Source organism: Mycteria americana, chromosome 2 (genome assembly GCF_035582795.1).
Source record: "Mycteria americana isolate JAX WOST 10 ecotype Jacksonville Zoo and Gardens chromosome 2, USCA_MyAme_1.0, whole genome shotgun sequence".
NCBI classification, from domain to species: Eukaryota; Metazoa; Chordata; class Aves; order Ciconiiformes; family Ciconiidae; genus Mycteria; species Mycteria americana.
Window position 1 is genome coordinate 74,136,012 of NC_134366.1, and position 17,830 is coordinate 74,153,841.

The following is a 17,830-nucleotide window of genomic DNA, read 5'->3' on the forward strand; positions in this document are numbered from 1 at the left end:
TTTGTACTTCAAGATGTACTTTTCCAAAAGTCACAGGTACATGAGCAAATACATACATTTTTTAAATGCAAATATTTCCATTAGTCTGACAGATACATATAGCAATATTCTACTTAGGCTTTCACTATGTGAATTCTTAATAGTATTTTTAGTATCTGCTTATCCTGGAAGCAATACCAAAAATTCCCCTACGACTCTCCTTCATCAGGCTGATAGCCAGCTTTCATCAGGGTTTGATTTTCCCCTCTTGTAAGATAAGTGTTTCACATGCAATTAAGCAGGACTTAGGTGTACTTCAGTGGGTGAACACAATGACAGATTCCATCAGCGCCAGACTCCACGGCTTACAGAAAACTCAAGTGAATTAGAGGAGATTGACGCAAGATACAATTTATAATCATCATTTCTCCATAACCAGACAATGCTCAAACTGGGCAAGACTATCCACTTCCTTTAAATTAGAAGTCAGCAAACGGCTTGGATCTTACTAGACAACTCGCTGTTTTCACACACAAATGCAGCATCTATATACTTAATAGATAAGCTTTTAAGAGTTTAAATACGTAGATCAGAATAATTTGTAATTCTAAACGTTCAAGGCCTTTGTGTCAAGGGAAATGAGCCAGCCATTATTAGAAGTCTGCTGGGCTGGTACATCTCAAATCTTTCATTTGCTTTTGTATCACTTGTATTATGCAGGATGGATCTTAGGCTGATCTGGTGGTCATTTTCATGTTTTCAAGGTTCAGGTCCCACACTTAATTGCAGAAGTCAGTCAAAACTGAAATCCTACCTGAAAGCGAACCTTTAGACTACCCTGAAATATTTTGAAGGATATGATGGCTTTTCAATGAAAACCAATTCATTGCCTGTTTGCAAAGAGAACCTGCTGTATCTCATTCTTTGGTAGATTCAGGGCTTGTCGGCACTGGGAAATGGAGGAAAATTCGTATCAATTAGGTGACCTTGGGAATTTAGAGCAGGGTGGTTTCTGTTTGTTTGTTTTAATTTTGGGTCTGGAAAAGAATAAGACGATCAGATTGAGAAGGGGAAGAAGCTACTTGACCCCCACCTAAAATGCTCCTGGTCATACAGCAAGGAAGTTCTCTGTACAGCCTCATCAACACTGCAGCAGCATCCTATGCTCCAAATGGTACTGAACTTCTGTGAGAACACACTTCAATCTAAAATGGACTTCATTTAGCTTAATGAAGTTTAGTTTAATTAAAACAACTGTGGTTTTTTAACTTGTCCGCTTTAAGTCGTATCTTCAGCTCATTTCACTTTTCCCATCTGCCTGAACAGAAACAAGACTTAAACTGGTGAGGAGGGACAAGTACCCCTTCACAGCTCTTGCTCTCCCATCACTACCACAGCTGCCCCAGTCCTCCTTTTTCCCCACTCCCCTCACTCTGCAAGCCTAATTCTCCTGCTGAAATTCCCCAAACAAGATGGCAAGGCTAGACCCCCAGCTCCTGTTGCAAGAAACCTACTACCCGGGGCAATACGGATGTGCAAAAATTAATACTTGCAGCAACTAAGCAGTGGCAGTAACATTCTAGTCATATTGCAGGGAGAGAAGGCATCTCAGAGCCCACAAAAAGCATTTAGCACGCAATGCTGCTGGGGCACAGCTACCACTTTTTGCAAATCCCTGCCTGGGGGAAGAAGCCCTGCCAATCAGCTGCTATAACTTTAGTGAGGAAGGAGGAGGCTGGCTCAGTTACCCTTGCCTAATAACTGTGCGTTTGATCCCATCATAATATCTTGATTCCTCAGCATCTACCTCTCCTAAGCATCCCCAACTTCATGTCCTTGGCTGAAGAGGAGGTCCTGGACGAGGAGGCTGCAGGCTGCCCGGCAGGCAGAGGGACAGACCTACCAGCCAGGAGCCTCTGCGGCCCCTCGGCAGCTCTGCACCAACCGATCGATGCACGCTGCAAACACGGTGTGCGCTGCCTGGCTGTGGGGTTGAGTATGTTGCACACACATCCAGGTGAGAACAGTAATAAACACACTTTTTTAGCTAGGTAACGCAGCCTGTTGTACTGGTTCACTCTGATCTCAAGCTAGTAAAATCAAAAACTCTGTGCCATACAGCATGTTACAAGCTCCCTTACTTTTTGGACTATCTGGACTTCTTGTCGCAGCTCTTCCTTTCCCCTTTGGAGTCTTTAGTCCTTCAGCAAGATACTGGTGGCCACTTTCTCCTAGCTCCAGCCTTCGTTTTGCCTGTTAAAAAAAAAAAACACCAGTAATTTTTTTTTAATTGATGGATTTTTAAGAAGTGTATTTCACTTTATCAAACACAATATTGGGGTTACAGGAAAGGCAGACAATAGTGGACTTTTCACAGCAAGGTTCTGTATCAGTACAGGTTCATACCCCATATTCATCACAAGGGAATCTGAATATTTATGGGAATCCAAAGGCAGACTTCAATGTTTCACTCTCAAAGGCTAGGTTGATGGTGTTGTTTGGAAAATTCAGCAAGTTTTTTAATTTGAAAAGCTGCGTGACAGTTGTATGACCTGCTTCAGTCCAGCGTGGACCTTTTTAAATACATATGAAAGATTTCTACCTTCACTTGCGTTGAGAACGTTTCAGTTAAGAAAACCAAAGACAAACGCTCAAGCACACAGGTATGCACCCACAAAGCTACATTTCTTTTGAAAAACTCTTTATATCCATATAAGTTTGTGCACAGGTTGTATTAGTACAAGTTACATTTTTCCTTCCCCGTTGAAAGGATGGCTTTGAGAGGACCAGTAACTTCCACTACCATAAGCTTTCCATCAATGAAATACGAGACATGACACCAAGAGCAGCACTGGGCAACTGTTCTCCTCTGTTTGTCAACAATTTTTGTCCTCATTGACAGCACAACCACTACCTTTATTTCACATGAACTAGCACGTTTGCATTAAAGCTGCCTACACAAAAGCAAGGTTCAGCAAAACTAGTATCAGAAAGGTGATGCCTGAAAATCAGCTAAATACTGCATTCAGCTCAAAAGGAAAGCTGTGTACATATTGAATAATAAAAACAATGACTGAAACTGTTAAACTATGCAACACACAAACAAACTGCAATGAAAACCACCACCAATATGAATTTTGCTCCTAGACAGAAACACAATCTCCTGTCTTTGGAAACAATTCTATACCCTGCCATGCTACTCAGGTTACTGAAATTAAATCTAGGGATACTTCTTATCCTGACAATAGAAAGAGCATTACCTGGGAAGACACAGGAAAAAGAAGAAAAAGAAGTTTTACGTCTAATGAAGTTTAGCCAAATAACTGTTTCTGAAGAATGTTGTTTATTCAATTAGATAGAATAACTCAGAATATTTTCTTTACTTGCTCTTTAGACTTGCCCCAAAGGGTTGGATCATATTCTGCTCCTCAGTGAACCAACATAAAATAATACATTCTGCTATGCAGTTGTAGACAGATATTTCTGTACTGTGGATTTAGCTTATGCGTTTTACTTTGGGTCTGTGACCAACAGAAGGCTCTAAATAAATTAATTTATATGCATTTATTTATGGATAGCTAACTAACATCTTTGTGCTGGAATCCGTTTGCAAACCTCAAACTTATTAAAAGGCGAGTTAAAGCACATGAAACTCATTTAAGCCCATGGCGTAACAGCATGTGCAGAGTGCTCAAGCCACTCTTCTCTATATTTTGTACAAAGGGGCAAGGCACTAATTCATCGGTGACAGAGCAAAACTGAACTAACTGCATCCTTCCAACCAACGCAGGCACCGGGCTGCTGGCAACCAACTGATGGCAGCTTCTGCTGGCGTGAAACACCTCTGCTCCTCTCCCCGAGACACCCGCTCTGTAATCCAAGGACACAGATTTTAAAAAGGTCAACTGTTAACAAAAGCATCCAGCTAATATGTTTAGCCACCGTAATTGGATTAAATTAAGATTACAGCTATTCCAGAGGAAGAAATACATTTCACACTTTTTTTAAGTAAGTGTTTTTCCACCCTGAGAACTATAAGAGAAAAGGAAGGAGGGGTGAAAAGGGAACAATTCAGGGCGTGGGAAGACTAGGCCAAAGGGATACAATTAAAGATAAAAGAGAATCTCAAAACCAGGTGTGAGAAGGAGGGGAAATGCTAAAGACTTAAAATCCAGAGATTTGCAGCGGCTCTCTCCACGAGAAGAGAAACTTTGGTTTGGACTACACATCAAAACTTTTTGTCTCTACTTGTTTGCAAGACAAAAACAATGGTATTTTGCCCCTGCTTTTGTGGTTAAACACTTACAACTTTCTCCTGTGAGCTTCAAATAATCAGGTTTGGTAGTGAGAGAACATAAACAGCATCCTTTGGCTGCACGCAGCAGCACAAGCCCGTCCGTGTGTGTCGGGGGTGTTACAAACAACATGCTCTCGTCAGTCTCCCCAGTGTACCGTACCTACGGGCAGTGGGGGACCATGGACTGGCTTCTGGAAAAATACCAAACGGCAGAGATAGCACTACGAGATAGTTATTTTGTAGGGCACAAAGCATACAGAGAACTTGAGAGAGAGATACAGAGCAAAATATTTTAGAAGAGTTTAAAAGAGCTTGGTGAAGTTACTGAGAGGCAGTTTTAGCAAACCCTGGGGAATGTTTAATTTCTGGCCAGATGTTATACGTCACTCAGCAAGTGCTTTCTTCCCCTTCCTGTTTTACAAACTTCATAACAACATGCAGGATTGAAGTGGTATATTCTCTCAATTTCTTCTTCCCTGACTTACAGACCGAAGATTTTCTAGTGCCTTTTTCTTTGCACTAGAGATCCTGGGTGATTGACAGTTTCTCTCTGCCATCTCCAGAATCATTCATTGTGCTTTCTGATATAGACTTCCATTGAGAAATCTCAAGATCTGCGTTCAGCAATCGGCAGAATCGGTAACCCTTTTAAAAAAAAAAAAAAAATCTTGATTTGCATACCTTATTTCTGCTACAGCACTATATTCATTATTTGCAGTATTTATACAAGTTTTGTATTTTCTTTATTTGCATTGTTTGATCAGTCATAGCATGCAGAATCTTCTGACACAGTATGTGGGACCTGCTAAGAAGCAGCAAGCCAAAGGACACCAGCACAAAGCATCCCAATGATAGGGAAAGACAGGAAGTATAGGGACTAAGAACTTCTCAGTGACATGAAACTTGAGTGCAAGAAATGGAAGTCAGATTCCTCAGGGGGATCGTGAAAGGATCATAAAGCACATGGGGCAATGAGACAGGTAAAGCCACAAATTGATATATCCAGCAAGAGACATAAAAGTAACAGGATAGCATCCTATTGATCTGAACCAGACACCTACCTAACCCCTTGGTCGAGACCCAAATGTTTGGCATCAACTCTTTTGACTCCATTTTCTCTTTCAATACTACAAGCAACTGCTGATATAGATACAACTATGGATCCACTGTTCAGTGCAGACCACTAAAAACAGGTGGCACCTCGACTTCTATGTCATTATGCCCTTTTAGCTTCAATCCCATTTTAAAAAAAAAAAAAAAAAAAAAAAAAGATAACCACAATTAACATTAGAGGCAAACCCACAAGAATGTCTTCATAAGAACACTTGTGTCTACAGCTAAGTATAAGTGTCTATAGATAAGCTAAGTATTTTCAAGTAGGCAGGACCTGATGAAATTCACTTCACAATACTCAGTCTCAGGGATTAACTTTTAAGAAGAGGCTGGAGGCAGGTATGCTTACAGAAGACTAGAAAAAGAGCAAATGTGGTTTATCATGAATTGAAAAAAGGGGCGGAAAAGGTGCAATCAGGAAATTATAGCCCATCCCTCTTTACGGGCTGTTTTGACCTCACAGCTACCTGGGTCTAACAGGTTGCTGCCACCGCCTCTTCTGCATCCTCCCTCCATCCCTGAGCTACCCCTGCTCCCCTGCTGTGGGCAGCACCTGACCGATGGGTCCTCATCAGCTAGCTCAAGGGGTCACAACCAGCAGAAACCTAACCCTCCTCCAAAACAGAAGCGAGGAGTTTTCTGCCGGGTTAGCCCTTGCCGGGTGAGCCCTTGCCGGGTGACTCGTCTGCACTGAGGGCTGCCGAGCAGGAGCAGTGGGACACCCTCCATCACCCTTGGGGCATCAGCTTGGCATTCGAGTGGCTTCGCTTTCGTGTCACGCAGCAATCAACTTCAGTTCTTGGGAAAAGAAACTGGCACCAATTAAAAAGGGAAAAAAAAAAAATTCAGAGTGTTACCTTGTAAGAGCGTAACAGATAGCAGAGCGCTCAGTGTTAGGTAACAGCCAGCACGGGGTTTTGTCAAGATAGCAGAGGGGGAAGTGCCGTGGTGGGGGACAGCCAGCATCAGGTTTTGAAGACGGCACTGTGTCAAAGCAAAGCCTCATTTTCTATTAAGTTCATATTTCTAAGTTTGAAGGAAGAAGCAGTAAAACGTCCTCTAATTCTTTCCAATGATAAAACCATGGAGCATAACTTTGCCAAACTATGCGCATTTGAAATTTTTCCTGCTAGATGTCTCCTTCAGCTTTATTACTGGACACAAGACAGTTGCACTGGTTGCAAGAGACAGACATAAGAAAAATTACATTACCTGCGCTGCCTTCTGAAAACCCTTTGTCTTAAATACTGCTGCACCCATTATGCTTTAGCAGGCACGTAAAATTTGACAGAAGGATGATATGAGTCGAGCATGTGCCTTTCTATTCCCTCAAAATCCCAAATTTAAAAACACTTGGAAAAGCACAGCTGGTACATTTTCAATATAAACATTAACAGCCAAATTCCATTTCAAACTGCAAGCGCCACAGCTCTTGGGCCTGCCCAGGCTATGCACATGCCATCTCCTGGGAGGTCCCATCCAGGACGAGACACATCTAACTCCCCTGCTCCCCTACCAGGCATTCAGGGTATACTAGAGCAGCAGCAGTCTGATTTAAATACAAAGGGACAAAAGTTGAACTCAGAACAAGAGCAAAAGTAAACTGGGACAAAGTCTGCTGAGATAGGGACAGAAGATAAAATAACTTATTCCAAAAAAACGGAATGAGGAGTTGGAAAGCAACTCCCATTTAGGGTTGACTGAGCAGGGAAAATAGGAAGATTGGAAATGACCGAGCATAGCAAGGAATAAATTGTGTGTACTAAGTGACAGCTGACAGTGAACCAAGCAGCAAGCCAGAGAAATGTGTCTTAGCACTCAGCTGTGTCTCCATCGGTGTCTCAGAGCGAGGACTAAGTTGGGCAAATTAAGCAGGGGCAGGTGACTGAGTCTGGCGTAGTCTCTAGAAGATACTACAATTGCTAGGGGCAGATAAAATGGCAGCTTTTCTGTATGTCACCACAATGCTGTTATTACTGGGCAGGGGATGCAAGTCTATCCAGAGAGTACAGATAAATTTTGACCGCAGCGAGGAAGCCGTAGCGCAGACACTTTAACAATCCCCACGCACTTTCCATGGACTTTCCTCCATGTTTCCAAAATTAAGTAGTCACTTAAAAATACAATTTAAAAGCCAAAGTTCTGAGGCATGAACTCTAGAAAGCTGTTCTGGAGGTCAGGAGCTGGAGAGAAGAAAGCAAACACCTTACATGAAAGGGTAAATTAAGCTGGAGCTTGATGAGGGAAGAATACAAGAGAAGCAGCAAAGAAAAAAAGACACCTTGGGGTTAAAGCACAGAAACATTCATATGCTAGGGAAATTTCTCCACTGAACGAGGCAATACAGGCTGTGCCTTTTGAACGTGCTCAAATGAACAAACTCCGGTATGTGGAGAGCCCCGAGTGCCTGCCAGAGGGCTGTACCCAGCTGAGGGCATGGCAAACACTACAGCTAACACCAGGAGAGACCGAAAAATGGGGAGAGGTGCAGAGAGGAAAGCAGAGCAGCTGTCAGCAGGGAAGGGGCTGAGCTCTGCAGGTCAGCTCGCAAGTGAGGAAACACTTGAGGTCAGCAAAAAGATGCAAGAGGGCTATCGGAGTTGCTGCCTTCGGGCTCCTAGTGACAGCTCCTCGTTTCGTACCCATTTCTGTTGAGCAATGAGGAGATAGATTTGCAGTCCAAACTCCTGGAAGGGAGAGAGATTTCAGTTTTCCATGAAGAAATATTTACCCCAGTGGTCTACACACAAATACCAATAATTTGTACCATACTACCCTTGGTTTTAACTAGTTAATTCTGACAGTATAAAAACATAAAGAGGGGGTTTAAGAAGAGAGGAAGATAAAGAAATAGCTGGGAATTAAACTACTGGCATGTAAAAGACAATAAACTATGTTCTTAAAAGGGAGGTTTCTAAAAGTCCTCTTAACTCTTCCCAGAAATATTACTTCTCTGTCAAAAGTATGCGTTCCCCTACCACCCTACACAGTGGAACAAGACCAGGAGTGGCACTTTCATGGAAGCATGACCTCAAAATTAAGTTTTACACATAGCTCATTCATTAGATTGAGGTAAAAGCATATAAAAAGATACACAAAAAATAGTGCCTTGAAAATTGAATAAATTGTAAAACCAACAAAAAGAAGAACAGGAGTCTGAAACATCGCTACTTATTAGTCAGGATTATTAGTTGAGTGACAAGCAGCTGGTATTTAAAGTAACATTTAAAGAAGCATTTTAAAGCAAATGAAAACACAGCTTACAGAAATCATCCTGATCAACCTACTCCAACACAAAAGCCCCAAATTTTCTTCTCAGAAAATGGCAACTGTAGTAAAAAGGGGACAAAAAAATCCTTTCCACTATACCAATTTGTGTTTCCTAAACTATCAGCTTATTTTTCAGCTTATCAGGTATCAGCTTATTATAGTTTTCACTGAAGGAAATTATTCTCTAGCTTCTATATTGAAATTACTCACTCAGCTACAGTTGAATTGCTTGTTTTTAACGTAGATGAATATTAAACTCTACTCTGCTCTGGTGAGACCCCACCTGGAGTCCTGCATCCAGCTCTGGAGCCCTCAGCACAAGAAGGACATGGGCCTGTTGGTGCGGGTCCAGAGGAGGGCCACGGAGATGATCCGAGGGCTGGAGCACCTCTCCTGTGAGGACAGGCTGAGAGAGTTGGGGTTGTTCAGCCTGGAGAAGAGAAGGCTCTGGGAGACCTTATTGCGGCTTTCAGTACTTAAAGAGGGCTTATAAGAAAGATGGGGACAAACTTTTTAGCAGGGCCTGTTGCGATAGGACAAGGGGTAATGGTTTTCAACTAAAAGAGGGTAGATTTAGACTAGATATAAGGAGGAAATTTTTCACACTGAGAGTGGTGAAACACTGGAACAGGTTGCCCAGAGGGGTGGTAGATGCCCCATCCCTGGAAACATTCAAGGTCAGGTTGGATGGGGCTCTGAGCAACCTGATCTAGTTGAAGATGTCCCTGCTCATTGCAGGGAGGTTGGACTAGATGACCTTTAAAGGTCCCTTCCAATCCAAATGGATTCTATGATTAAAAGAAAATCCCCTTCGTATGTCTTAATCGGGTTTATCATTCAATAAGAGGCATCTCACAATTATCAAATTAAACTATGTTCTGATCATCTGCAGCCCCTCCTCATTAGGCATTTGACCCTGAGAGCTGAAGGCTGATAGTGTTACTCTGGTGAAGTTTCTTTCAAGGCCCGATTAAACCATCTTATTTCCATCGATTTTCCATTTTCATAATTCTCTCAGAAGTATCGGGAGTTTCAAGGAAGCCCCGAACTGTAAGCGCTTAAATATCAAACCGTAAAACTTCTATTTAGCTCAAAAAAGTTAAAATGTGGGTAGCCAAGTTTCACCGGCAGATTCTTGTTTGAAAGTAGGACCCAAGCCAGAGGAACCTAGCGATGGCTTTCCCTTCTCAGGTTGAATACGCAGAAAGAAGTAATGCAAGTGTCATGAGTGCCTCCCCATCGTTACAGCAGAACATCACACAATGCCATTTTTAACACCCACTGAAAGGAATACATTAGCTTTCAGATACGCTCAACAGCGAGAGCGCAGATAGCTGGCTCCCGCGTTAGCAGCACTGTGCGTGGATGCCCTGCGCCTCACCCCCGTGCCGCAGTTCACACTTCTCTCATCTCAGTCCTCTCTGAACAGAAGAACATTTTCAACCGCTTTTACGTGAAACGCAATGACCTGAACCAAACCAAGAAAGCAGCGAAACGGAGCAACGAAAAATGGTGGTTTCTTCCTAGACCTAGGGCAGGTCATTTCTTCTGAAGGAGGATAATAATCTCAAGGTACTAATTTCCTTTGGTTTTCATCCTGGTATCTTGTGGAGAGCTGACCTGCCAGAAGGTCAGAGCATCTCAGAGTCACCACCGCCAAGGTAACTCAGGCACTGAGGTAAGTGGACAACCCCTTTTCTGCTCATCGGTCTACTCGGATGCCATGGGATCAGCCTATGCCCTGTCAGGCTTGCGCTCAGTATAGTAGGCACTGCCGAAATGTGCACCTTATCTTGCTCTCCTACACTGGTGCAGTACTTCATGTTTTCTTTGCGCTAGAAGAGGAAGGACATTACAACGGTTGTGCAAGAAATAAACCAAAGCATAAGCCACGTTTCAGGCCTCAAACCAACAGAATTACACCTATGCTGCATAGGAAATGAATCATCTGAGATCTTTCTACTGCAATTTTTTCCACCAGGCAATGGCTTTGCACTGCACTAAGCTCGAAGGCTCCAGTTACCACTTCATGTTGAAATATGAAAAGTTATTTTCAGGAAACTGCACCCAGTTTTCATCTCAACCGCCCAAGGTGAGGAGCACGTGTCTCTGAGCAGTCCTGAAAACAGCTCCATGTAACAGCTGCTCCCTCATCCCAAGGGCTGCTGGAGGCTGAGCTGCACCTGCCTGGTTAAGGTGGAAGCTCTGGAGACAAAACTTCCAGACAACAGACTGACAAACAGCCGAGACTCACACGCAGAAGCACAAACAGACCAACCAGCACCTGGGGGGGAATTCTGACTGCAGGTTTTTGGGGTGGCTGAGTGCAGCAGGACAGTTTCCCTGCCCAGTGAGCGTGGCCAGGGCCACGGTGGCGAGGCTAGCCCTGCCGCCAGCAGGCTTTCACAGCAGCCTGGTCCTACAAACTGCTGTCAAGGCTACCGGCCGTTCGCCTATCTGTGTTCCCAAAGATACCACTTCATCGAGGCTGCTGCCTCCAGAGCAAAGCTCGCGGGTTTTCAGTTGCAGTTCACGTCAGTAATTTCTCACCACAGACATCCTTTGAAGAAAACAAGACTGTCATAAAACAGGCCTGACGCTGAACTTTCAAACTGATGGCAAGAGGGCGGGGGGGCAGGACGTGATGACAGACCGGCTGCATAAGAGACTTACCGGCGTAATTTCTGTGTGTTGCACATACACGTAGCAATTACGCCGACACAGGTCCACTTTTAACGTTACCCATCGAGATCAAAGTAAGCCAAGTAAGAAAGCGATAGGTCCAGTTCACACAGTGCGGGACAGGATAACACCTCGTCACGTGGTGGCAGAGCTGCTTGCAATGTTTCAGCCCCTTCAGGAGCCTTTCAGCCTCCTGACTGGTGAGGCTAAAACTGAACTGGACCAAGGGAAATCCATCTTCCATATCGTTTTAAGGTTAGTCCCAAAGAAAAACCATCACAAAGCAGTCAGTCTCAAAATACATCCTAGAGATTATTTTGTCTTTTGTATTTAAGAACTATTTTTAAAAGTACTCTTTTAAAAGTCATTAACTTCAAAATAAGATTGTGATTGGATTAGTTCCACTGAGTGGCTTCCACTCTATGTGTAGAAATTAGCACAGCTACTTAAAAAAGAAAAACTTTCAAACACTGTCAGTTGTCTGCCAAATTGTCTACCAAACAAACGAGCCCTGAGAGAGGGGAGGAAGGACATTAAGGGAGCTGGAGAATAGGATAGGATGACCTTCCTTGGATCAGATACACAGGTTAAAAACTAAAGTGGTAGTATACTGAGCATATATATCAACGTAGGAATCGGGAGGAGAATTACTTCTTACTTACAGAACATGTAGAATATAGTCATAAAACTCTCTGGGAAGATGGAATTAATGAGATCTGATACATACAAAGTGAAAAGGGAGGAGAAGGAGGAGCACTCGCAAAGCCGTGCCAGTGCTACCTCAGTGTAGGTGCACTGTAATGATGCAAGATTGAGCTTGCATCACAAAGTTTGCTCACTAAATTGCTAGCCTAAGCCACAGCATCTCGAGCTTTGTTTTCCTTGGATACAGGACACCTACAAGAAAGGACGGCGTCTGCGGAACTACACCAATGAAGCTTCTGGAGTGCAAGTTTTCTTGTCTGCACAGGTCTGTGGTTCGAGATTTCCCACCCTGGCACCCCAAACGTTCCTGCACTCCACGCACAATACCCATACCAAGTTATACCCGTGCAGTCCTTTGGCACTGCATCGCTTTACTTACTGACAGGCAATTCACAAGGAACCAACTAACTTGTACGTTCTTTCAAAAATTAACGACAAAGAGGATCCATATGCAAACACTTCAGAAACTATAGCACAGAGCTACAAACTAGAAGGCAGTAAGTTTTAAATACTCAGACACACATGAATGTTAGTGTTGGGTATTCATGCTCCCAAAGGAGGAGAATCCTTTCTTTAAAAAAGCCAACACCAATCTTGACTCCGTATTTTTAATTCACTGCCTGAGGCATGATGGTTCTTACGTCTAACTACTTGTTCAATTAATGTAATTAGTTATGAGAAGTCAGATCTAAAATAATAAAACCTTTTATTTTGAAGTACTTCCTTAACCTAGTTCCATACAAGTGTAAAAACATACAGTTTGATTCCCCCAAAGTAATAAATGTACTTTGAATCCATTTAGGGTGATAAAAATATTATATAGATTCCAAAGGACATTGTGAAAGTTGACAAAAAACTTTCAGGAGACAACCAGACCCAGATGAGATGCAATGATTTGCACTTATAGAGCCAGACAATGAGAAAAACATAGGGTCCTAAGGATTCTGTGATACAGGATAGTTCTGTAAGTTATGTAAACTGTAGGGGTTTTTTTAGTTTACTTTAAGGAAGTCCCAACACTGTCAACAGATTAACCCTGAGAAGTTATATTTGCACCTACAAGCAACTATAATGCTGACTTTGCATGGAGAGATCAATTTATTATTCACAAGAAGTTAATTAGGTACAGTTTTGAAAATGTAATTACTAGTATCATATTAAAAAAATAATCCTTAAGTAACCTTGAAGAAGTTAACACAATAACCTCCTCCACATACCTAACCTCAGAGTAACAAAAATAAATAACAAGTGCCCAAGGAACAGGAAACACCATTTACATACCCAAAAGCAACTATTCCTAGAAGCAGTCAGAAAGGAGGCTCCAAACCAGCAGAAGTCACAGAAACAGATAAAAGCATGTAAGAAGAGACAGAGGTAGAGAATCACAGATAGCAGGGACCTAGAGACCCCACGTGTGGCTGACAGCCCCCTTCATCCTAGATCAGGAGCCAGTACTGCCATCAGAAGGTTTCTTCACAGCACTTTTCTTTGACTACAAACTGAGCTTGATTTTCACCTAGCCTGGGTTGCTAAACTCTAAGGACCGATGATTTCCTCCCTCCCCGCATCAAGGTAGGCAGCTGTTGCATATACTCTTATTTCACCGGTCGGTTTGGCAGCAGACAGCTTACATGGCTGAAACGGCACAAAGATAGCCCAGTTCTTAATGTTTTAAATTCTGGGTAATGTCACAAAGCACAACTAATCCACCGAGCTTTTGCTGTGATGCACATCTTACATCGGCAGTATTTTACCACTCCATCAGCTACACCAAGGAGCAGAACAACTTGGGAACGCTGGCAAAATGAAGACAATTTATTTGGTTCAAATGGCAAGATTTACTTATTCCCAGTGACAGAGACAGAATGAAAACAAGGCAAGAAGATAAACAACAGTGCATGAAAACAAAAAACAAACAAGCCTTGGTAAACTAAATAATTTTGGTTTTCACATCTAGGTAAATTCTGTCATGCCATGGATGGGGCAATCTAAAAAGCTGATGTGATAGCCTAATTTACAAGACAACATCCAAAACAGATGTGTCATCACAGAGAATAAATTTCTAGGAGAAAAGAAGAGAAAGTTGCTGTTCTTTCTCACATTATGAAGTGTATTTTGAAAAAGTATCCCTTTTGGCTCTGGTGAAGCAGAACATCTCAGGTCATAGAGTCAAGCAAGGACTTGACTCTGCGTCAAAACTGACCCACACCAGACACAATCTGTCCATTCTACTGTGCCTTCTTTACTATGTATTCCCTAAACTAAGTACCTTGAGATGACTTCTCCAGAAAAATGAATACTACCTTTAAGTCTCAAATTTTAAAATGAAATAAATTCACATTTTCTCTCTAACCTGCCCTTTGACCAAAGAAAAGAATCCAGATTTCTAATATGACCTCCTACATATCACAGACAACTGCATTTCCCCTACCTGTTATGCAATTAGTACCTTTAAACTATCTTGTAGCCAAGGATAGGAAGACATTGCCATGCAATTTTATAACCTCTGTTATGACAAAGTTAAAGGAGCAAACACTTGTCAGGAAGGACCATAAACATGGTTGCTCCCACCCACCAAAAAGCAAGCAGATGGACTTGCTGACTTCAAGGCTGTTCAGAGCTGAAATTACAGAGCATAACTCTGCAGAGAAGTTACAAAGCAAAACATTCATTCTGTCAAAACTTGAAGGTATCAACTCATGATAATTTTTCCCTCACTTAAAATAAAAAAGAAAGTCTAATTTCCACTTTGAGTTTGCATTGTTTCAGCTTTCAGTAGTAAGTTCTTGATGTGCTCAAGTTCAACAATTTAAGAAGTCCTTTAATGCCAGAATAATTTCATAGAGTGGCTGAGGTGGGAAAGGACCTCTTGAGATCATCTAGTCCACCCCCCACTGCTCAAAGCAGGGGCAACTAGAGCAGGATGCTCAGGGCTGTATCCAGTTGGAGACTCCACAACCTAAGAGACCTATTCCAGCATTTGATCATCCTCGCTGTAAAGTCTTATGTTTAAATGGGATTTCTTGCATTTCAATTTGTGCCCATTGCCTTTTATCCTGTCACTGTCCACTGAGAAGAGTCTGGCTCCATCTTCTTCGCTTCCTCCCACCAGGTGTTTATACACCTTCTCTCCTCCAGGCTCAACAGTCCCAGCGCTCTCAGCCTCTCCTTGTGTATTAGAATCTCCGAGGCCTTAACCACCTTCACTGGACCTGATCCAGTACGTCCAGGTCCCTCTCATACTGGGGAGCCCAGAACTGGACCCAACACACCAGATGTGTCTCATCAGGGCTGAGCAGAGGGGAAGGATCATCTCCTTCAACCTGCTGGTAATGCAACGCCTAATGCAGCCAGAGAGGTGATTGGGGGTCTTTGCCGTAAGAGTGTGTTGCTGGCTCATGGTCAACTTGATGTACACCAGGACCCCCAGGGCTTTTTCTGCAGAGCTGCTTTCCAGCAGGTTGGCCCCAGCCTGTCCTAATGCCTCGAGTTATTCCACCCCAGGTGCAGGACTTTGCACTTCCTGTTGCTGAACTTCATGAGGTTCCTGTCAGCCCTTTTCTCCAGCCCATCAAGGTCCCTCTGGATGGCAGCGCAACCATCGGCTATATCAACCACCCCTCCCAATTCTATATCTTGTATATCAGTCAAGTCATCCCTTAATACTAATTTCATAAGTAAAATATTGCTTAAGTTGCACTGTAGGACATTTCCTTCAGACCTCGAATAATTTTTGCTGCCCTTTTTAAGATCATCTTCCATTTTCAGCATTTTCCCCTTTACAAGCACTAGCACTGAACTGTGTCTGTTATTTTAAGTATCAGCTGCACCAAAACTGTTCACTGGGGCAAAAGTATCCCCCCTCCTGTTTCTTTTTTTTGTGCATGCCAGGATGTCACCGAGGCTTGCATCGCCCCTCAGCATTGTGCTGGAAGCTGGTGTGCAGTTGCTTGTCCACTACAGACTTCTCAGAAGTGCTGCTTTCCAGGATACAGGCCCTCTTTCATAAGGCATAGCTTGCACTCCCTGTTCTCTGGCATACAACTTTGCCTTTGGCTGTATTAAAGACACAGTGTGTTTGAATGTGCCTACAGAGCAAGTTGTGAGAGCTCCATTATCATTTACTATTCTGCTAGCAATTACTATCAGTAACAGTTTTTTTGTTTACTTCTGGGACAATGATGAAAGCACTCCATGGTATCGGGATTAGTGCAAACACACTGGAATCAAAAGGACCCTTTTCCTGTCACTTAGCCAATTTTTAATCAAATGCCATACTGACAGTTACTTTTTTTTTTTTAATCAAAATGCGTTACAAAATTAAACATCTTTTCTATCAGCCTCATTGACATGTCTTCCAGCTACATCTTTGTTATCTTTTAGCTTTTGGTTGGTGGGGAAGAAAGGCAGAAAAAGAAGGGTGAAGGTGGGAAGAGCTGGCTGTTGGATACTGCTGGTAAACATTTTAGGAAACATCACAACCACTTTTTGCAGTGCTGTATACAGAAGAACTCCATCCTTATAATTGCACTGTACTTAAAACCCTTTCTGTAGAGTATTTCAAGACTGTTGGACATCCCAAGTTTTAGGGAAGTTTTATGGATGCCAGAACGAGACTGGAAGAGCAGAACATCAGCAGAGAGGTAAGAGAGACAACACCTAGGATGAAAGCAGAAACTCGGGTGTCTATTCATGAGCTTTAATTTCTATTCATTACAGCCTAAAGTTCAGAGAAAGCTCATTTGGCTTCTTGCACTGCTACCTTCCCCCTCTTTCCCCTTCTGCTACCTGCCTTGCTGTATAACTGTGCAGTTATTTGAACTATCCAGTAGGCAATGGACAGCTAAATGGGATTTTCCAGAAGCCTGGAGAAGTCTTCCAGTGGAATCTAGCACTAAAATATCACCTATTAAAGGCTGCACTAAAAATTCCTTTCTTTAAATAGATTTCTTCTCTCTTCAAAATTATCTACTCAATTCAGGCTCATGGGTTCTTCCACAAGTGTACCTTAATCTGTTCATAAGATAAATGACCATATGATTTAATCGTACTTTTTTCACAAAAAACATAACTTTGTCATGATCAGTACACCTTGATCCTTTTCATTTTCAAATGCAGTCCCACTTATGAGTCATCATTCCCTCCTCTCACACACACACTTTTCAGTCTCTCCTCTTCTTTTCATCCTTTTCCTCTTGTTTTAGTAAAAGATGTAGGGAGGGCAAACTAAAATAGCAAGTTTCACAACTGGACATGAGACATCCTTAAATTTAGATCAAATGAGCCCTTTCAAAGTACACAGGATCTTTCCATCCAGACAGATTTATAAAAGCTACATATAATTAAGGAAAGGAATAGGATCAAAAATAGCCTGGGTATGCTGGCCTTTCTCAACAGTATGTGGATAGGAAGAAGGACAGCCTTATTCTCTTCGCAGCAGGAGGAAGGGTAAGACAACTCAGGGCAGCCATGGGAAGCCCCCACCAGCCTGTGGGCTTCCTAGATTGCTAAAAAGCCTAGAGTGTGGTAGATTCTTAAAAAAAAAAAAAAAAAAAAAAAAAATCCTCATTTTCTACACTAACTGTTTTCCCAACCCTAATTCCAAACTATATCAAACAGTAAAGCCAAGATTACCCAAGAAAACACAACTACATTTCACTATCTGAGGTTGCAGGTTCTTATCCAAGGTGAAGCAAAAGCGCTTGAAAGACAGTCTTGGAAGAAACCTGCTTTGCAAGTCATTGATTTTTCTTGGAAGTATAAAACTCAAAAAAACCCAAAAAC

The 17,830-nt window shown here is 42.4% G+C and overlaps 1 protein-coding gene across 1 annotated transcript in view; it reads right to left on the reverse strand.

The window, feature by feature from the left end:
* The window catches only part of E2F3 (E2F transcription factor 3), a 44,310-nt gene that overhangs the window by 9,879 nt on the left and 16,601 nt on the right, over nucleotides 1-17,830 (reverse strand). Inside the window, exon 2 of the mRNA XM_075493755.1 lies at nucleotides 2,121-2,232. Within this exon, the coding sequence (XP_075349870.1) occupies nucleotides 2,121-2,232 (112 nt within the window). The remainder of the gene's footprint in view (nucleotides 1-2,120; nucleotides 2,233-17,830) is intronic.